At 48.3% G+C, this 22,495-nt stretch overlaps 1 protein-coding gene across 5 annotated transcripts in view; it reads right to left on the bottom strand.

Moving 5' to 3' along the window:
- The window catches only part of RAB3IL1 (RAB3A interacting protein like 1), a 51,999-nt gene extending 48,077 nt beyond the window's left edge, over nt 1–3,922 (bottom strand). For 2 of the 5 annotated variants that reach the window (XM_084858534.1, XM_084858544.1), the window contains exon 1: nt 3,415–3,922. In XM_084858534.1, coding sequence (XP_084714660.1) covers nt 3,415–3,425 — 11 coding nt within the window. In that variant the 5' untranslated portion in view covers nt 3,426–3,922. The remainder of the gene's footprint in view (nt 1–3,414) is intronic. The other 3 variants (XM_084858555.1, XM_084858563.1, XM_084858572.1) reach the window with 2 other exon arrangements.
- Nucleotides 3,923–22,495: the final 18,573 nt, after the last annotated feature.

Raw genomic sequence — 22,495 nt, 5'->3', positions numbered from 1 at the left:
ACTCAGGTCATGTCACAGTTTTGATGTACCTTTTGCACTTGCCAATCCCAAAGGTTTTCAGAGTGGGGAAGTACAATCCTCTCTCCTAGTGATCATCTTTCTGCAGCAAACCTGAGGCTGCTGTCCCCTATCCTAGTTGGAAGGCAGGGGACAGACAAGAATAGAAGCAAGTCTCTGGGATCCAAAGGTGAAAAGACAGATACTCAGAATCGTCCATTTCCTTCCTGGAAGCAGAATAACCAGTTTTAGCTCTCCCTGTGCAATCCTGAATGTGTGTATGAGTGTGCCAAAGCTCTTTGCTCCCAGGAGAAAACAGCATCCTGCATACTGTGAAATCTTGTCATCTGTGTGCTGGCCATTCTGTCCCTTAAGAGAACAGAACCTGGTCCACCTCCCCTGCCAAAAGAGCCCTTGTGCAAGCTATTCTTGAACACAGACCTCAGGAACACTGCTAAAATCCTAACGTGGTTCAGACGAAGACCATTTGTACAGAGGGATGCTTATAAAGTGCCTTTCAGGGCACGATCCTATGCATGCTCAGACAAAAAAAAGTCCTACAGTTCCCAGCATTCCCCAGCCAGGCTGGCTGGCTAGGGAGTGCTGGGAGCTGTAGGACTTTTTGCTTTCTAAACATGCACAGGATTGTGCTGTTAACTTCTCAGATACCCTAGTTGTGCCACATGTGAAATGAATCTTGTCAATCTTTCATAAAATGCAGAAGAACCATCGAATGTACTCCCTGATTTAAGCAGCAAATGTGTGGAAATGCCCTCAAGCAAAAATCAGTAGCACATACAGCCAGGGCTTTCTTCAACTTGGGATCGAAGTCGAGCCATTTCCTTTCCTCAGAGCGGCAACCCAATTGTCAGCAGCTTCTTTGGAGAACTCTCAAGTGCACCTTTCCCGAGCCTGGTCCCCTGTAGATGTGCTGGGCTACAAGACGGGTACAGAACCCCCGGCCCATGGGAAATCTGGCCCCCAACCACATAAAAGTTTTGCACCCCTAGATGACAACTCCCATCATCCAGTCAGGCTGGCAGCTGTACTGATAGGCATTGTAGTCCAACACATCTGGAGGGCCCCATGTTGAGGATGGCTGGTCTAGCGTAAAGGTGGAGAATTCTGTTAAGGGCTGGATTCCTTTGGACATAATTGGGGGCAGGGGGCGTGCCAGGGGTGAATGGGGCTATAGACAAGGCCAGACCCAAAAGTGAGCAGGGCCTCCCCTTTTCACTCTTTCTGCCACTCCTTTCTCTCCCCCCACCCCCGCAACACACCCCTATCTCCCTTCCTCCTGGCCTGCAGGAACTCACAAAACCCAGCTGAGCTCTCACGGGATCTCACAATACCGCTTTTTCTGGATGTGTGGCTCTCGCTGAGAGCAACAGATGGCTGGTGAAGCTCTCTGGGGCACCCGCTGGAGCAGTGGCGGGCCCTCCTGGATGGTGCAGGGGGAAGCGGCACAATTTGCCGCTCCACCGCCTGATGCGGGCACGTGAGCCCACGTAATGATAGGACCAGCTCTGCTTGCCAGAGGTCTGAACTGAGTGTTTGCAGAGGGATTTGGAAATTTAATCGGGAACCACATGGAATTACACCAAGGCGCTGCATGTCGCCCACCCTTGGTCTAGTGTGTTGGTGGAAGACCTGGGCTGCTAGGATATGAAGGGCCCCATGGATCAGATTGCCTAACTGGCTCCAACCTTCCCAGTTCTATTTTTTCAACCCCAACCTCTCCCTCTCTCATTTTCTCCTCCTCCTCCTCTTCAAAAACAAAACAGCAAAAACAAAACAAGCCCTTTAAAAAACAGAAAAGTCATGGTAGAGTCCCTGCTGTGACCCACCACCTCAAGCTGGGCTGTGACTCGTTTAAGACCAATCTGCCAGCCTCATTGGGACAGGATACAGACCTCACACATCCCCAATAAATTCCGGTCCCGATTTTGAGGAAGTACCCATGATTCAGTATGGCACTCCTCATCCACAATTGAAAGGAAGCCCAAGCGCAGGTCACTGCATTACTCGCATTCATCCTTCTCCAACATGGAAAAAGTATAGTTGGCTCAGAGAAAGAAGTCCCAATTCTGCAGGAAGGCGATGCCTTTATCAGTACTAGCATTTGGTCGCTATCTTGTGACCCTTTGGTTGGTCATGGAATAAAGGTATGGCTTTACTGTAGCTTTCACATTAACCCTATTAGCTTTTTTTGAATTGCAAGCTCCTTGGGGCTACAACCTGTCTTTTCTTTGGCTTACTCTCCTCTGTAAAATGCCACATGTACCCTGTTGGGTTCTGCTATTTGAGTAACTGCTACATAAGCAGAATTACCCTGTCAGCTTTAACTATAGAAATACCTCTACCCAAGGCCTTCAGAAAGCCACTGCAGATCAGCTAGTGGGCAGGTTGGTAAGCAGTTTCTCAGTAGGAGGCAGCTCCTCAAATCCTCTCCACCCTGCTGGTCTTCAAAGAGGAGGTCTCCATAGCCTCCCTCAGCTTCTCCAACCTGGCATCCTCTGGATGCATTTGACTACACTTCCTATCATCCACAGCCAATTGCAGTGCTGGTTGGGGATAATGGGAGCTGAGCCAACAGATCTGGAGGGCACCAGGTTGGGGAAGGATTACTTTTCCTATCATTGGGAGCTTCCTCCTAATACAGAATCTAATGGTGCCTTCCCATAGTTTAAACCCAGTTTCTCCTGTCCTATCCTCGGTGGCCACGGATGAACAATCAATCAGTCCAGTTCAGCCAAGGATTCATCTTGGACAGTCCATTTCTCCTCTCAGCCACACGAGTTCTTCTCTGTAAAATGGGGATAACAATAAATAACCTTGCAGGATTCTTGGAAAGGTAAAGGATCGCGAGGCGGGGCGGGGGTTAAATTAAAAAAGTTAGAAACATCAGCGTAGGGATTCAGGCTTCTGGAGAGAGGATTCTCAATCCCCTCGTGCTGCTGCTATCCCAACCCAGCACCTCATCTATAGCACTACCTTATTCACCTCCCCGTACACCCTCCCCATTTCTGGCCAGCGGCATCATGCGTGTCCTGGAGAAAGTTTGTGCCTGAAGCGAGGCAGGCAGGCAGGCAGGCGGGCGGGCGGGCGGCTGGAAGGAGCAGGGGGCAAAAAAGCCAAGGCTGGAGACACACGGAGTCCCTCGCCCCCCACAGACGCTCTTCTCGGTCCGCGCCAGCGCTGGGGACTCTCGATCTCCGCGAGATCCCCCCCCCGGGGGGCCGCAGTCTCCTTGGCGCTCCGTGGGACGAGCGGGGCGCGCTCCCCGCGAACGGGATCGGGCTGCCAGCTCCGGCGCGGGCCCCCTCCGGCCCCAGCCTTACCCAACCGCGGCGCAAAACCAGCCTGGCGAAAAGACGCGCGAAGTGTCCCGGCGGGGACTCCGCCCGCATCACCTACCCCCGCCACATGCTGGCTCCGCGGCGGCGCCGAGGACGTGGCTCAGCGCGCCTCCCGAGGAGCAGGGCGCGCGGCGGCCGGCGGCCTCATCTCGGCTCAGCGCGAGGCTCCGACGCGGCGGCGGCGGCCTCTCCCTTCCCCTTTCCGTCGAGCCCCGCTGCGGCAGACGCTGGACGCCCTCCCAGCCAGCTGCGCTCGGCTGTCTCCGCAGCTGGGGGGGCGGGGGAGCCGGAGAGGTCACGTGACCCCTCCGAAGGCTCCCCCCCCCACGGCCAGGATGCACGTGCACATCCAGCGCGGCGGCGGGTCACGTGATCCCCCTCCCCTTCACGTCCATTCTGCGCAGCGCCCGAGTGCGGACCGGTCCGAACCTTCCTCCGCGACGCGTTTGAGCTGGGTGGGAGTTGGCAACCTGGCGCCCTCCAGATGTTCCAGGGCCGGCAGCCGGCGTCAATTCCACACGCGCGGAAGTGACCCCTGAGCTGGGACAGGGCTTCATCCCCCGATTGCCCTCCGGCCAGGGATTCTGGCAAAGAGCCCCCCCCCCCCCGTACCTTTTATTAAGGAGTCGGAGTAGCGGAGGAGGAGGAGCTCGCGTAACGTTGGCGCTGTTCTGCAGCGATCAGTAGGGCTCGTTCTCAATTTAAAAGAAATCTTTTCTACGCGACTGAAGCCCTTTTAGAAACTCTGGGCAGGCACTTGGTAGCCCTTGTCGATAAATCGGGCCGGGGGAGGGGGTGTTATTGCTAGGTGCATTTCAATGATGGGATAATGGGGGGGGGGCTAAAATTCACTGAGCCCCACTCCCTGACTTTGCCTCAGTTTTAGCCAAATCTTCTCCACCCCCACCACAGCCTTTGAAGAGCAGCTAAGGGAGCCATCACAAAAGCCCCGGTAACTTGAGCACTTTTAAAAGCAGAAGATACATTGCTTTTACGTGGTCCCAGATCTCTAGCCTTCAGGAACTGGTTGGGCGAGCAGTAGGGCTGTGCACTGCTTCAGCTCGAACCCCGAGTTGAAGCGGGCTGCTTTGGATCACGATGCGCCTCTTCCGAGGCAAAGCGGAGGGGGCACGAAGCGACCCAGAGTGGTTCGGGAGCTCTCCGAAGCACTCGGTGTGCTTCGGAGCTTCGGCACCCCAGCCCAGCCGCCGCCGCCACTGTTGCCGCCGCTGCCCTTGCCATCTTCTCTGCCACCTTCCTTGTTGCCGCCAACTCCCAAGGCCTGGACATGTGTGGTGACTCTTACTGCAGGGAGTTTTTGAAATGGGAACTCCCTGCAGTAAGAGTCGGCGCATGCATCCAGGCCTCAGGAGTTGGTGGCAGTGAAGGCGGCGGCGGAGGTGGCGGCGAGGTAAGGGGGCTTGCGTGGGGGTTTTGGGGGGGACCCAAAGCGGGGTCCAACATCCGAATTCAGATTCAGGGACGAGTCGGGCGGCCCTCGAATCTGCCTGAGCCAAATCGTGCCCGACTCAGAAGCCACAAAGTGGCTTCTGAGTCGTCGGACCGGGGTGTATGTGTGTCCTGCACAGCCCTAGTTAGCAGACCAATCGTATGTGTGTTTACTCAGAAACAAGCCCCCCAGACATCAATAGGGCTTACTCCAAGTGCACTTTAAACCAATCGTGATGAACAAATGTATGCAATCAGATTTCAAGCCCCTATTCTGTAAATTCACAACCCACACTTGGCATTTTTACTTGGAAGCAAGCAAGCTTGATTTCACCAGGAGCAGCTTCTAAGTCAGTGTGCTTAGGATCACAGCTTGAGTGCTGAGGTTCAGCAGCCTGTCTGCAGGTCCATGCCCCAGTCCAACAGGCTTCTGAGTAAACAGGCTTCTTATCCCTGATCCAGGACGTGCAGGGTCTCGGGTGTGGCAAAGCACTCTGCACCTGCACTTGCCTTCCATAACGGTGCCACAGGTTCCCTATGACACTGTATTGCAACAAAAGCATGCATTTCTCACAGAGTTCGACAGGACTTGAATAAAAAGACGTATTATTTTCCTGTCCTTCCCAACACCAAGAGGGAGATCTGTTTATTTTGCTTAAAGAACTCTGTAAGATGCAGTGCGGCTGATTATTTTGTGGTGGTGATGATGATAGTTCCCTCCATTGCCCTTGAATGTTGTGATAACAAAGAGGAGCAAGCAGAGAGCAAAGCCCTGGGTATTGCTAAGTAAGCAGCAGATTGTCTTTGGTGTATCAAGATGTCCTTGAGGGTAGTGTAATGCAGGAGAGTGGGTAATGTTGATGCTTTGTCCAGATGTAGTTCCATGGGAAGCCAGAAGCAAATGAAAACTGACAGGGAACTGTCTCCCTCCCCTCCCACATTTAATTCATAGCTGACTGAGCTTCTTGCAAGTCACTCCCATTCACTCACACTGGACAAATTCTATGCACTATTGATAATAAGGCTCATGCTTCCCCACTCCTTTAAATTCATGCTCTTAAAAAACAAAGTTCAGATTGCTTTTGCACAGACATTAAATGAAGCCATTTCAGCCAATCCACCATATGGCAAGGATGGAAATGAAAACCAAGGATTCATAAGAGTAAAAAAAAAAAAAGTTTTATTTCCATGTGATTTTGGAACAATCTTCTGCAAGCTTTTTACAGAACTAAATCCTGTTTAATTTTGTGAGACTTAGGCTGCAATCCTATATGCACTTACCTGGAAGTATATCCCATTGAACTCGATGGGATTTGTTTCCCAACAGACATCCAAAGGGTTGCACTGTCAATCCCATGAAAATCTTGTAGGATTCCGCCTGAGGTTGTAATTCTGCGGAACTGACTGGAACTTACTTTTGAGTAAATATGGAAAGGAGCATGTTGTAAGTCTTGTTTTATCTCTATCACAGACGATCCACCCTTTCCATTTTAATTTGTTAATTATATATGAAATGTAATTTAATAAACTGTGCCAACTAGGTTTACACAGAATAATTAAACTAAACCCCTGTAAATAAATGGAAATGATTTACAAGTGATCAAAATACATATACAGCAGTATCAGTCATTAAGCCAAGAATTCTAACAGGCTACAAACCTCTAAACATATTTATACAATTAAGCATGGTGTGGTGAAAGTGTATAGAGAGCGCTCTCTCTCTCTTCACCCTACCCCCTCAAAAGTATATTGCAGGGTTGGAAAAACTGCAGAAAATTATAAGGGGCTGGAGCATCTCCTCTGTGAGGGAAGGTTGAAGCAGCTGGGATTGTTTAGCTTAGAAAAAAAAAAGGCTAGGAATGTGGGGCATGACAGAGGTGAACAAAATTATCATGGTTTGGAGAAAGTGGATAGGGAGACATTTTTCTCCTCTCATAAGACTAGAACCCGGGGTCAGCCCATGAAGCTGACTGGTGGGAGGGTCAGGACAGTTAAAAGGAAGTACTTCTTCACACAGAGCATAGTTAAACTATGGAATTCACTTACACAAGAGGTTGTGATGGCCACCAATTTGGATGGCTTTAAAAGGGGAGTGGGCAAATTCCTGGAGGAAAAGGCTATCAATGGCTACTAGTCCTGATGGCTATGTGCTACCTCCAGTACCTGAGGCAGTATGCCTATGTACACCAGTTGCTGGGGAACATAGGGGCAGGGAGGATGGTGTTGCACTCATGTCCTGCTTGTAGTTTTCTGGCCGACAGCTGGTTGGCTACTGTGTGAACAGAATGCTGGACTAGATGGACCCTTGGTCTGATCCAGCAGGGCTCTGCTTATGTTCATGTTCTTATGTTCTTATGTTCTCTCTCCCTCTCTCTTAATACTAGAACTAGGGCTGTGAATTACTTCGGTGCCGAAACCAAACCCCGAACCGAATTGGGGTGCTTTGTGGGTGCCTCAGTGTGATCCAAAGCAAATCAGACCAGCACCAGGGCACTCTGAAGTGAAGCGGGTTGCCACTGAAGCACCTCGGTCCGTCTTGGAGGTTCGGAGCTATTCTGATGCCTTCTGAAGCCCAGACAGTCTGTCTCCAAAATGTATCAACGTGAGAAAGATCAGGGAGGGGCAAAGGAGGAGGAGGGAGTGGGAAATGGTGAGCCTTGGCGAATGGCAACTCTGGTTGCCAAATTAGGGTTGAACGTAACCCAGCAGTCTCCAATCAGGGACAGTGGTGGAGGAGGGGGCAGGGTGAGAATACTGGATATATTGGAGATCATCCTGTGTTTGTTTCATTGTGAGAGAGATGGTGGTTACAGTTAGAGAGAGCTGTGTAGGGCTGTACGGGTTCCCCACCGTCTGATCCAGTGGGGAATCTGGGGGGGGGGGGAGGCGATCCATTCCTCCCCCCCCGGAATCCTCCGGAGCGGCTCTGCTCCGCGAGGGTTCCGTGGGGGGGGGGAACGGCTTGTGGGGGGTTACTTTCCATGGGGGGGGGGACGGCTACTTTCCCTCCGGCCAGCCAGAGCCGTTCGCCTCCTCCCTGTCCCTGCCGATTGCCATATCTTTTCTTTAAAAAAAAAAAAAAGCGATCGGCAGGATGTGCTCATAGACTTAGATGCAAATAGAGTCATGAATCTTGCGTCTAAGTCTATGTGTCCATGTGACACCAGAACCCCAAGGTCCACCAGCTGGATCCAGGAGCAGAAGAGATGCTGGGGGACGAGTGAGCCTGATGCAAAATGGTGGCTCAGGGGGAAAAGCCAGCGACCTACAATGACTTACAGGAGTTTGGCGACCTGATGCCCTCGAGTTGCTTAAGACTACAGCAGCCATAAGCCCCAGTCGGCATGGCCAGTGGTGAGGGTTGATGGGAACTGTAGTCAAATACATCTGAAGGGTACCAGCTTGCCTACCCCTGGACTGGGATGCCAGTCCTCTACACATCTATACATTCAAGCACCTACATCTGTGTGGCTTCAGATCAGGGATCTAAACAAATGGTCAGACTGGCCATCAGGGCTGCATAACAGCCTCTGCTCCAAAGCAGCCCATTAATCTTGCTGTTTTACAGGCAAGAAACACTGAGGCAGAGATATAAGCAACAGGCACAGCAGATCGTTTTTGTTGGGAGTCAGAAACCTTTGTGGAGTTTGTCCCAACCAACCTTTTGCCTGCCCGTGGCAGAGGCTGGCCACTGTCTGTTGGAAACAGGACTAGACTGGCCTTTGCTCTGATCCGGCAGGGCTCTTCTTGTGCTCATGTATTCAATAGCAACTATATTCATATGAAAATCCCAATTTATTCTAATGCAACATAACCATACACTACTTTAGCAAGTCAACAACATCCACTACACTCAAGTTTTAATCCCCTTTTTTTAAAAAAAGAAAAAAGCATGACCTGCCTTACTGGGACATCCAGCCCAGTATCCTTACGTAGTACTTTCAGACAGGAGATTCTAAGTCAGGGGTGCAGAACACCCACCCCATAGGTCTAATCCAGCCCGTGAAACCCCCCATATTTCCCCCAGAGCCTTCCAGGAGTCCCTCCCCCCCACAGGGAATCTCCACTGTTACCTCTGATCAGAGTTAACAGCAGGGATGCCTCTGCATGCCGCTGTCCTCTCCCACACTGACTGACTATCTGGCCCGCAGAGGGCCTCGGGGCGGGGGCAATCTGGCCTACTGAGGGCCTCAGGGCAATGTGGCCGCAGAGGGTCTGGGCGGGCAGTCTGCCCCCCACAACAATGTTCTGCAGCCCTGTTCTATGGGGACCCCATTTTCCTGCCTCCAGCTTCATAGCAACATAAGAAGCAGCCTTGTTCTGAGGCAGACCATTGGCCCATCTAGCCAAGTGCTGTCGACACTGACTGGCAGCCCCTCTCCAGGGCTTCAGGCAGGATTCTTTCTTCGCCCTACCTGGAGAAGCTGGGGACCGAACCTGGGACCTTCTGCGTGCAAAGCGTGTGCTCCGTCACACCGAGCTACGGCCCCTCTGTCCTCCTCTTGTGTGTCATTTACAAATGACTAAGGGATAGGGTGTCATTTTGCTTTTTCACTTCCAGACCAAAACTGTGTCTGGCTGCCACAAGTCTGAGGGGCACAGCGGATTGCTGTGTCTCTTGCTTGCCATCGCACACACATTATGCTCATGACTGTAGAGCTCGGAAATGACAGCCACACTCATGACGGAAGCACAGTGTTGGTCGTCTCTTCCAACGCCTTGGCCCCAAAAGCATCACCCAGCAGATGCCTTGAGGGAAAATGATCTGCAGCCTGACCTTAGGCATGTTTACAAAGAAGTAAACCTCTGCGTACAATGAGGTTTATTTCCAAGTAAGTGCATATAGACAGAACTGAAGCCTGGCAGACGGGGCGATTCCAGAGGCGTGTATCATGCCACCGCCCAACCTCATTCATGGAATTGTATGGGGGTGATGACGTCTTCCACTTGTAATCCTCCCATGTTTTCCCACGGCTTCATCCACCATTTTTCTTACCACAAAAAGAATCTGTTAAGGAAGGAAAGACGGAACAGCTGTACAATGCCTCTTGACTGGTAGCACTTGGAGCCCCCCTTCTGGAAGCATCTCTTGCATTTTAGTTTGCAATGGCTGCAATTCAGGGAGCCCTTTTATGCCTGCATAGAGATGGATTTGAGTACAGAGGTGCTTTTGCCTTTCTTTTCCAATTGGATCTCACTGGAGGACTATATAAAGCAGTTGACAGTGCGGCAACACAGGGGAGAAAGAAGCTGTCCTGAGGGTGTGGATCCAGCCCTGCTCTTCTCCGAATTAGGGCCTCTGCGTCTTATCCTACCATCAGCTTATCTGGTGAACAATTGTTTCTCTTTCTTTCTGACATCCATATAAATATTTTGAAAGCTGTAAATGGATTTCTCGGACTTCTTTTTTTGGTAGGCAAAAACATACCAAGTTTGTGCAATGTTTGCTCATCTGATTGGTCTTTTAGGCCTTTTATTATCCTCATAACTCTGCCCAGAATCCATTCCAATTTGTCAACATCCTTCTTGAATTGTAATTCCTGGAACTGAACATCATATGCCAGATAAGGTCTTTCCGCGGTTGAATGTATCAAGGATGTTAAGCATTGTGCGATGACAACTGAAGCCAACCAAAAAAACACACACAAATGCCTTGTCTTAACTAGCCAAGGGAAAGGTACACATGTTGAGACTGTTAGGGTCAGTTTGCATGTTAGTAAATCTAGCAATTCCAATATGTTCAGAGAGACAAAGGCCCGCACATGAGTTCACCAGCATATTTAGAAGCAGAACATGAGCCTGTGTGGTGTAGTGGTTAGAGTGTTGGATTGGGACTCAGGAGGTCCAGGTTCTAGTCCCCAGTCAGTCATGAAGCTCACTGGGTGACTCTGGGCCAGTCAGTGTCTCTCAGCTGAACCTACCTCACAGGGTTGTTGTGAGGATAAAATGGAGAGGAGGAGGACCATGCAAGCTGCCTTGGGCTCCTTGCAAGAGGAAAAAAAGTTGGGATATAAATGTAATAATAAATGAATGCACATGTGAATCAGACACATGTGTGAACATCTGGATGCATGATAACCAATCCCTATGATCCTCCCCTGTTAAGAGGAGGCAGAAGGATTATGGAAATAAAGGCAACATATATGTGTGCACATGTATGCCCAACTCACACATCACTTCTACTAAAGAAGGGTGGAACTGCTCAGTTTCATTGTGGAATTACATCACTGGGAGAATGGGATTTTTCCATCCAGAGTCTGGCTGGCATCCATTTCAAACTGCAAACCAAAATTGCTATTCTGGCCTCCAAAATGGAACAGTCACAGGTTTTTCCCCACATATACAGAGGGGCCTGTTATGCTTAGGGCATGTCTGCATCATTGACCAACATCATCGTAAGAGGTCTTTGCATATGCACAGGGGCCTCTTGCACAAAGCACAAAAGTGTGTGTGTGCCTTTTCTAGAACCACCATCAGATTCCATTGCCAGTCTATTGGAGAATCTGTCAAAGCAGGAGAATTTGCTACCTAATTCCAGTATATACAGAATTTGGTAATATTTCTATTTCTGTATGTCACAATGGTCATGTATGCTGGGCTGGGCACATGGAAAATTGCCAGATCTGAAATAGCCATCAGAGCCTCATTTTAAAGTGGAGAACTATGATAACAGCTTTGCTAGTGACCCAGTACCAGTTGGGGGGGGGGGGTGTCCACCCATGCCATTAAAAAAAAGAAACTTTGAGCTCATCTTACTTTATTTGTGTGCATATATAAATCTTTTACAAATGAGGGCAACAGGGCAAGTCTAGTTACTGAAGATAAGATGTATACAGAAATTGATGTTATTAATGCAGGGTAGAAAGCACAAGAGTAATTTTTATATACAATATAGACAATCTAGCCAGTTTTGGTTTTACATTTGCATTACAGAAATTGAGGGTGGGAGAGAAATGCTTTTAGTGTATCTTATGAAAAGATGCCAGCTAGTTCCTGAACCAGCACCTTATATTCCCAAAACCACCTTAATAATTCAAACAACAACCCAAAACTTAGGAATGGTGACACATAAAACAGATCTGCTGTAAGCAAGAAAGCAAGGAAATTATAGTTGAGGGGAAAGGAGTCTGCAGATGGAAGAACTTCCAGAAGGGCAGCCGTGTTAAGCCTGTTGTTTGTAGCAAAAACAACAAAGAGTCTTGTAACCCCTTGAAGACTAACACGATTATTAGGGCATAAGCCTTCCTGGCACCCTCCAGATGGACTGGAATACTACAGCTCCCGTCATCCCCAGCCAGTACACCCATTGCCTTTGCTGGTTGGGGATGATGGGGCCTGTAGTCCAATCCATTTGAAGGGTGCCAGGTTGGGGAAGACTGTGATTAGTAGACCAGAGAGTCCACTTCATCAAATACTAATGGAAGAAAGGCTTCTCAATGGCCAATACTGGGCAGAAAAGGGAAAGGTCCCTTTACTGTGAAAGTCACTTTGTAAAAGCCAACTTTGCTCCAGCACAGTTACAACTGCAGAGCTGGAGGCACCCATGGATTGTAATAACATATGGCTGGGGATTTCCGTTGGCACCACCAGATCCTGTGGCTCCCCCCCCCTCCTCAAACGCAGCACTGTCTGGAATGCAGGATCCCCTCTGCCGAGTGCTCAGACAGCTTGAATTGGCTCAGCAGGCAAGACTGGAGTTCAGAGAACTATAATAGCACACCAGAAACAGACAGAGGGAAGAGGCAGGGCTGGGACAGGAATCTTCTGGTGGAGCTGAGATTGCGGAGAGTGATTTCAGACCTTTGGGACACGTGGGCTTTATAGAAACCTGGAAAGCCCGCATGCTCAAGAGGCAGAGAAATGGCAGATGAATTCACCAGACCTGCCTACTTTGCTGTGTGCCATGGCCCAGAGAATTATCTGAAGGCACTTGATAAGGTTCAACTGCTAAAGCTACGCTTGGGTGTAGCCCCGTGCAGCACCTGGATGCAAGGCTGCAGGTGGAGGTCTCTCTCTGAGCTCCTTGCAGGACCTCCGATATTTTGCTCTTACCTGCAGCCTGGCTTCTGGATGTGATTTTTTGTTTAATTCAGGGGTGTAGAACCTCAGGCCTGGGGGCCAAATCCAGATCTTCCGAGTTTCCAACCTGGCCATCCAGGGTTCCTCAGATGGTCATACCCCTTTCCCTGGACCACTAATGGGTCATTTTTCAGCTTTTGAACAGTGCCCCCCCCCCAACATTTATTTGTTTGTTTGTTTATTTATTTATTTTATTACTCGCCCATCTGGCTGGTCACCAGCTACTCTGGGCGATGTACAATAATAAAAGCAGTTTAAAACAATAAAATTCTACATTAAAAACATCATATTTCTAAAAATACCCTAACCCACCCCAAATGCCTGCCTGAACAACCACGTTTTCAATGCGTGGTGGAAGCTCATTAAAGAGTGGGCATGGCAAAGTTCCCTAGGGAGGGAGTTCCACAGAGTGGGGGCCACCACAGAGAAGGCCCTCTCCCTCGTCCTCACCAGCCAAGCTGCCCTGGCTGATGGGACAGAGAGAAGGCCATCCAAGGCTGATCTTGTTGAGCGGCCTGTCTGGTGTTGCTAGAAGGTTAAAATGCCTCTCCTATGGCTCAGTTACCAGCAGTAAGAGCTTTATGCTAAAATATGCTGGTATTTTGGCCACACCCCTTTTGCCTTTGGCCCCACCCACCACTGGAATGTGGCCCCTGAGAGCTTCTCTGAAATGGAATTCGGCCCTCGGGCTGAGAGAAGTTCCCCACCCCTGCACTGAACTCATCATAAAGCGCAGGGAGAATGCAAAACATCGAACAGCCATTATTGCAACAAAATCTATCCAATCCCTCTAGCATTTCTTTTTGTATATACACACAGCAGATGTCTTCCAACTCAGCAGCCATTTATTATAACTTACAGAATGAGCTTGTAACTGGTATAGTTGTATAGGCCCAGGATTGCCCTGACCTCTCAGGAGATTGTGCAGGCCCAAGAGCTCCTAGGAACACAGGAAGCTGCCTTATACTGAGTCAGACCATTGGCCCATCTATCCCAGGATTGTCAACACTGACTGGCAGCAGGTCTCCAGGGTTCCAGGCAGAATTCTTTCCTTACCCTACCTGGAGAAGCCGGGGATCGAACCTGGAACCTTCTGCATACGAAGCAGGGGCTCTGTCACACTGCGCTATGGCCCCTCCTAGTGGCTTCTACCATGTCCTACAAACATTGAGTTCACAATAATTTCTAAAACCAATTAACAGGAAAGCTGAAAAGGGCACTATCCATGCAAAGCCAGCCCTCCCTTGTACTGTAGAAAATCTGCCGATGTATCCTCCCCATCTTTTTTTGTGGGCACAATCAAATGCTGCAGAACGGTAATTGTTTCTGGTTGACTGCTACTAAAGGTTGCAACTTCATTTTTAAGCCAGCCTCTGCATCAATCTAGAGCAGTTTGGGAACAATTTCATTGTCCAGAATTTACCAGTGGATGCTAATGGGGACAGTTTCCGTGTTTCGTACCTGCCGAGTAGAATCCACACCCCTCAGTCGTGTGTCTGATCATTTGCAAATATTACTGCCTTGAAATGGATGCATAGTTAACTGTATTGGCTGATGGACATTGACGTTGTGCTTAAAATAATGACTGAGATACAACAGGAACTTGCCAGCAACTGCATGATCACTGGCAGTGTGGTGATGTGAAACTGGCTGTCAAAGAACAGCTGTCCCCATATACAGATTCCTTGTCACTTAAAACACAACAGCTACTGAAGAAAGACAAACTAGGACGTGATCAGCTTATCACCCAATTACTCCCACTGCAATTGGGAAAACATCTTAAAACTCACCATAGTTTATAAGGCATTAGTTGGCTTCAAAGTGTGTGGGGTGGGGGAGCATGGCTGCTAGGACTCCAATGAGCTTATTACTCAGATACAAGCGTGTGCATCATGTGCTGGAGTCACACTCTGAGGGCCACAGCTGTGGGGTGTATGGTTCCCACCTGCCTGCCAAGAGTCACAACCAAACATACTTTAAAAGGCCATAATGTTTTCCTCCCAAGACTTTCTGCTTCCCCAGATTTTTTGCATTCTAACTATAATCTGAAACAGTTCTCTTCTCTGTGCTGCCTTCTGCTTTCCTTAATTTTCCTCCCCCTATACACACCACACCTGTTTCTAGGTTGGTTCTGGCATAGAGCACCACCTTGTTTCAAGGGTGTAAAACAAGGTTGTCATCTGGGCCTGCTGAATCGGGGTATGCATCAAAAGATACATCCAGGTTCAAGAGGGCCAAGGTGAGCATCATGATGTGGAGGTAGATGCACATTCAGATCTGCATCAGGTGCTTCCCCACAGATGAATCAGAAGGACTCCAATTTTTGCTACCTCCAAGGCTAAAAAGAAATGAAATGAATCATCAGCACAGAGGGCATTCCTGTCATTTATTAGTCCTTGTAATAATCAACTACAGGTCTTAGCTACCAGGATGGAAGATCCTGGAGCTTGCAAGGGCAGAAAATTAAAAATTAGCAGAGAGAGAGAGAGAGAGAGAGAGAGAGAGAGGCAAGCTGTAGATGTTTAGGTAATTCAGCTGTCATAAAAGTGTTGGCGACTACTGAGGTTCCACAAAAGCTTCAAATAGGGTGGAAACAATATGGAAATAATGGAAATGAAAACATCCATGTGGATTTGATAATTTGGTGGGGAATCTATGGGGGATGCTTGGCATTCAAGGTGTTGAGCCACTCGGAAAAGATAATGATACAGCCTTGTCTGTTGCTCCTTTGCAAATGGTAATGTAGGTGGCATCCCTATTGTAAAAGCAAAATGCAAATGTCAAGAAAGCTACCACTCTGGGAAGTCCTCAGTCTGCCACTTTTTTCCTGGCAGAGGGTGTGTACCATTAACAACTATATGATAGGCATAACCAGTAAGTGCTGTTTTTCTCCATTGCTTCAGCGTAAATTTTTCTCCACCATGTGCTAGGTTCTAAGTATATGTAATGGAAACAACCACAAATTCCTTCCCTCTTTATCCCAGCCTCCCCTTCCCCCCCCCTTCTGTTGTCTCCCCTGGGTTTAAATTGTAAGCTCCCTGGGGCAGGGGCCTGTCCTGTTGCCCTCTGTAAAGCACCACGGGTGTGCTAATTCTTCTAAATTGGGTGGAACTGCACATGACATCTACTACAATGTGCCCAAACCTGTAACACACATGCAGGGGTGGTGGCAGGCATGTTACAGGGGAGGGTCGGTGGACAGGAAAGGGTACTTTACCCTTCCCATTCATGATGATTCCCACCTAGCAATGCCCCCTGGCAGTTTTCTCCCAGTTGGTATTTTTGGCCTTGAAGACCAGCTGGCAGGGGTGGTGGTGGTGGAGAACAGATGGGGACATTTGTAGGAGAGAATCAGGAGCCAGCCCCTTCATGGATCACTGCCTTGTTGTGGCGAAGGGGCTTGTGTAACTCAGTGAAGCCATAAGCTATGCCATGCAGGGCCACCCAAGACAGACAGGTCATGGCGGAGAGTTCTGACAAAATGTGGTCCACTGGAGAAGGAAATGGCAACCCACTCCAGTATTCCTGCCAAGAAAACCCCATGGAACGTATTACAAGGCTAAAAGATATGACGCCGGAAGATGAGCCCCTCAGGTTGGAAGGTGTCCAACATACTACTGGGGAAGAGCAGAGGGAATTTCCAAGTAGCGCCAGAAAGAATGAAGTGGCTGGGCCAAAGCCGAAAGGACACTCAGCTGTGGATGTGTCTGGTGGTGAAAAGAAAGTCCGATGCTGTAAAGAACAATATTGTTTAGGAACCTGGAATGTAAGATCAATGAATCAAGGTAAGCTGGAGGTGGTCAAACATGAGATGGCAAGATTGAACATCGACATCTTGGGAATCAGCGAACTAAAATGGACAGGCATGGGCGAATTTAATTCAGGTGACCATCATATCTACTACTGTGGGCAAGAATCCCTTAGAAGAAATGGAGTAGCACTCATGGTCAACAAAAGGGTGGGAAAAGCAATACTGGGGTACAATCTCAAAAACAATAGAATGATCTCAGTACGAATCCAAGGCAAACCATTCAACATCACAGTAATTCAAGTCTATGCCCCAACCACTGAGGCCGAAGAAGCTGAGGTTGATCGGTTCTATGAAGACCTACAACACCTTCTAGAACTAACACCAAAAAAAGATGTCCTCTTCATCATAGGGGATTGGAATGCTAAAGTAGGAAGTCAAGAAATCACCGGGATAACAGGCAAGCATGGCCTTGGTGTACAAAACGAAGCAGGACAAAGGCTAATAGAGTTTTGCCAAGAGAACACACTGATCATAGCAAACACTCTTTTCCAACAGCACAAGAGGTGACTCTACACATGGACATCACCAGATGGTCAATATCAAAATCAGATTGATTATGTCCTTTGCAGCCAAAGATGGAGAAGCTCTATACAGTCAGTCAAAACAAGACCTGGAGCTGACTGTGGCTCAGATCATGAGCTGCTTCTTGCAAAATTTCGGCTGAAATTGAAGAATGTCGGGAAAACCACTAAACCATTCAGGTATGACCTAAATCATATCCCTTATGAATATACAGTGGAGGTGATGAATAGATTTAAGGGATTAGACCTGACAGACAGAGTGCCTGAGGAACTATGGACAGAGGTCCATAACATTGTTCAGGAGGCAGCAATGAAATCCATCCCAAAGAAAAAGAAATGCAAGAAAGCAAAGTGGCTGTCTGATGAGACTTTACAATTAGCTGAGCAAAGAAGGAAAGCGAAAAGCAAGGGAGAAAGGGGAAGATATATCCAACTGAATGCAGAGTTCCAGAGAATAGCAAGGAGAGACAAGAAGGCCTTCTTAAATGAACAATGCAAAGAAATCGAAGAAAACAATAGAATGGGAAACACTAGAGATCTCTTCAAGAAAATTGGAGATCTCAAGGGAATGTTTTGTGCAAAGACGGGCATGATAAAGGACAAAGAAGGCAGGGACCTAACAGAAGCAGATGAGATTAAGAAGAGGTGGCAAGAATACACAGAAGAACTATACAGGAAAGATCTGAATGTCCCTGATAGCCATGATAGTGTGGCCACTGAAGTTGAGCCAGACATCCTCGAGAGTGAAATCAAGTGGGCCTTAGGAAGCATTAGTAACAACAAAGCTAGCGAAGATGACAGTATTCCAGCTGAGCTATTTAAGATCCTAAAAGATGATGCTGTTAAAGTGCTGCACTCAATATGCCAACAAATTTGGAACACTCATCAATGGCCACAAGACTGGAAAAGGTCAGTTTACATTCCAATTCCAAAGAAGGGCAATGCCAAAGAGTGTTCAAACTACCGTACAATTGTGCTCATTTCACATGCAAGCAAGGTTATGCTCAAAATCCTACAAGCTAGGCTTCAGCAGCATGCGAACTGAGAACTATCGGAAGTACAAGCTGGGTTTCGAAGAGGCAGAGGAACTAGAGATCAAATCACCAATATTTGATGGATCATGGAGAAAGCAAGAGAATTCCAGAAAAACATCTATTTCTGCTTCATTGACTACACTAAAGCCTTTGATTGTGTGGATCACAACAAACTGTGGCAAATTCTTAAAGAGATGGGAGTACCAGGCCACCTTACCTGTCTCCTGAGAAACCTGTACGAGGGTCAAGAAGCAACATTAAGCACCGGACATGGAACAACCTATTGGTTCAAAATTGGGAAAGGAGTACGACAAGGCTGCATATTGTCGCCCTGCTTATTTAATTTATATACACAATATATCATGAGAAACACCGGGTTGGATGAATCACAGGTCGGAATTAAGATTGCCGGGAGAATTATCAACAACCTCAGATACGCAGACGATACCACCCTAATGGCAGAAAGTGAAGAGGATCTAAAGTGCCTCTTGCTGAGGGTGAAAGTGGAGAGTGCAAAAGCTGGTTTGAAACTCAACATTAAAAAAACGAAGATCATGGCATCTGGCCCCATCACTTCCTGGCATATAGAAGGGGAAGAAATGGAAGCAGTGACAGATTTTATTTTCTTGGGCTCCAAGATCACCGCAGATGGTGACTGTAGCTATGAAATTAAAAGATGCTTGCTCCTTGGGAGGAAAGCTATGGCAAACCTAGACAGCATAGTAAGAAGCAGAGACATCACCATGCCGACAAAGGTTCATACAATCAAAGCTATGGTTTTCCCAGTAGTAACGTATGGCTGTGAGAGCTGGACTATAAGGAAGGCTGAGCGCCGAAGAACTGATGCTTTCGAACTGTGGTGCTGGAGAAGACTCTTACGAGTCCCCTGGACTGCAAGGAGGTCAAATCAGTCCATCCTAAAGGAAATCAACCCTGACTGCTCATTGGAAGGACAGATACTGAAGCTGAAGCTCAGATATTTTGGCCACCTAATGCGAAGAGAAAACTCCCTGGAAAAGACCCCGAAGCTGGGAAAGACTGAAGGCAAAAGGAGAAGGGGACGGCAGAGGATGAGATGGCTAGATAGCATCACCGATGCAATAAATATGGACTTGAGCACGCTCTGGGAGAGAGCGCAGGACAGGAAGGCCTGGCATGCTATGGTCCATGGGGTCATGAAGAGTCGGACATGACTGAACGACTGAACAACAACAACATCAGGAGCCAGGGTAAAGATGAAAGGTCCCCCCTCCCATCTGCCAGTTCTCTCCTACAAATCCCCTCCCCCCTGGTCGCCTCCACACTAGCATTGTGAGGCAAACCCAGGCTTCAGGGACTCGGGGCCTACCTCACAATGTGGAGCTCTGGCCTTAGAGGCTGTACAGGCACACACGTAACCCAGGCAAAGCATAAATGTGGCTGATGCAAAACAGAATCTTGGCACCTTCTCTGTTGCTTCTTCTCGTTTTCCAGATTTTAGCTTGTCATAAGCACAAGTCTACAGCCGCCAATGTTTATAAAAATGTGCTTACTCCAATTTCTCTAACAGCAGGGGGCTTCCAACTCCCCACCTCCACTCTCCAATGGAACAGACAGCAAGTCAAGATCCATGGATTTGCTTCAGAAGACTATTGGAGAGTCTTGCTTTTTGTTCTAGCGGCAGTAAGAGCAGCTGGCAGTGCCAGGACACACTGCCTGACACCCTGGCTGCTGATCTGAAGCCAGGGAGAACTTGGCCTTCAGAACCTGCTGCATTTTTTCCCCTGCCGCACTGCCTTCTCATATTAAAGCTTGCAGGAAACTCAGACTCAAAAATAGAGTTTGGAACCTACTGCTGCAAGAGCCCTGATTCAGGTCTGCAGATGTGAATTGTGTCCCCAATGTTGTTTTTTTTTAAGTCTCTGAGAGGGTAGGATTGCCAAAACGAAATAAGAGAACAAAAACAAGAGCCTTGGAAACGCAGGTTCCTACCGCCCACATGCTCCCCTCATCCAGCTGTGTGGAATGTTTTCACATCTGGATGGAATGTTTTCATGGAGAGTCCCCCTGGAATCCCTTGAATCTAAGATCTCATTTCAAAGACGGGGTACAAAGGAAGGAAGACAGCATTATGTCCTAGTCAGCACTAAGCACTTTACTTTCACTACAAAATAACTGCTGAAGCAGGGAAAAGAGACGTGCTAGAACTGGGAAGTGGAAGAGGAAGAGAGGTGAAAATGGGCTAGACATGGTCCCATCAGATCATCTGGAAAGCAGAGATGGGAGAGGAAACTGCCCAACTGGGAATAGGAGGGGAGAGATGGTGAGCCTAGAAGTACATAACAGTATTTAAAAGAGTTGGAACAGGGCAATTATCACCCTTCACATGCATACAGGCCAGTGTGGTGTAGTGGTTACAGTGTTAGACAGGGACTTGAGAAATGCAGGTTCTAGTCCCCACTTGGCCATGAAGCTCACTGGGTGACTTTGAACCAGTCACTGATTCTCAGCCAAACCTACCTCACAGGGTTGTTGTGAGGATAAAATGGAGAGGAGCAGGGCCATGTAAGCCGCCTTGGGTTCCTGGCAAAAGGAAAAAAGGTGGGATATAAATGTAATAATAAAGACATCTCTATTTTGGCCCATCTGTATCTATCATCAAAAACAGGCATCGCATATTTTTTAAATACTAAAACAAAAAAGAAAACCCTTTGCAGAACCAGATGATAGTGGTGGAATGGGTATGCAGCCATACCACTTTCAATATTCTGGGCGGGGGGGGGGGGATGATGGTCTGACTCCAGTTTCTCTCTGCCCCATCCCTGTCCTCACTCAGCAATGGTTCTTATTGTCACAGAGCCAAATGGAGACCTTAATTCGATCGTGGGCTAGGGTTTGCCAGCTTTTCACTGGCCTTGCCTACATGTTTTTCCATGCCAGGAAAAGCTTCGCTTGCTCAATTTCTGCATGCCGTGCTGCTGCTAAAGGCACAGAAGCCCGTGAATGAGGAATGGGTTTGCACATAGAAGGTGGTAGCAACCCTATATAGAAATTGGGCTTGTATTAATCTGCAGTCCTACACACACAGTGGAGCCCCACTGAAATTGGAGCCACCAGCCTCCACTGCATGTGCACATGTTGGAGTGGACCCCGCTGAACACAGCAGGTCTGACTTCTGAGAAGACATGAACAGGATTGTGCTGTAGAGGTTATCCAAAACTTGTTTTCATATGGCTTACCTCTGGAGCGTAAGGAATAACTAATAAAAGTCTGTCTCTGTGCATGTGCAAAGAGCATGACTGGATGCAAAAGATGTAGGGCTGCCATGCATTCAATAGGTGTTTAGATGAGGGAACTGTGGAAAGCGCAGCTTGTCATGCAAGGATGAGAAAAGCTCTCACCTCTTTTCTACACTATGAGAGCTGGAGTAGTTTAGTGGCTAAGGGACTGGGCTATGAATCAGGACATCCCTGGTTTGAATCTTGCCTCTGTCATGAACTCATTCAGTGGCCTTAGGCAAGCCGCTCCCCCTTTCTCAGCCTCAGTCCCCCCCCATCTGTATTAGGGGGGATAATAATACAGATTTACCTTACAGGGTTGTTGTAACGATTATCACCAGATAATAAATGTGAAAAGCTCTGAACACTTGAAAGTGCTATCCAAATGTTAAATGGTCTATACTGATGTTTTAGCTGTTTTATTATATTTTTCATGGAAATTGTTTTTAGCTATTTTATATTTTGCATGTTTTCTTAATTTTGTGGCAAGTTGGCTTGGGTCTTTTGAAAGAGAAAGGCGAATGAGAAAGCAATCCTATGGTCCCTGGGCAAGAACCATAGGATGGCTCGGGAAACCCCTCCGAGGTCGGAGACAGTGCTCTAACCTTGGAACGGGGAGTCAGAGCTCTGGCCCCTGACCCCTCCCCCTCACAGCTGGCTTGGGAAGAACTGTGCCAGCTGCTTCTCTGAGGCCAGAAAAGCGACCTTGGAGGAGGAGGAAAGGGGCGTTCTGGTGGGTGGGGAGGGGAGGAGACCAGAGAGGCCAGGTTAAAAGTTACCCTGAGCCTCCTCCAGCCTCCTTCCCTCCCCTTCTGAAGTGCCCTCGCTCGACTGGCTGAAAAGCCCTTCTGGTGAAAATACAGGAGATCAGAGGACAGGGAGTCAAAGAGTGCCTCCGCCACTCCTCCTACCCTGCTGGTTTTAACCCATTAGGGGATAAGAATCTCGGAAGCCCCTGTGTTTGGAGGCTTCCAAATGGCGAGGGCAC

This window comes from Heloderma suspectum, chromosome 1 (assembly GCF_057233095.1).
Source record: "Heloderma suspectum isolate Gila_16-S chromosome 1, 16-S_ref, whole genome shotgun sequence".
NCBI lineage: Eukaryota > Metazoa > Chordata > Lepidosauria > Squamata > Helodermatidae > Heloderma > Heloderma suspectum.
Note: the sequence above shows the minus strand (reverse complement) of the source record. Positions and strands in the feature narration are given on the sequence as shown.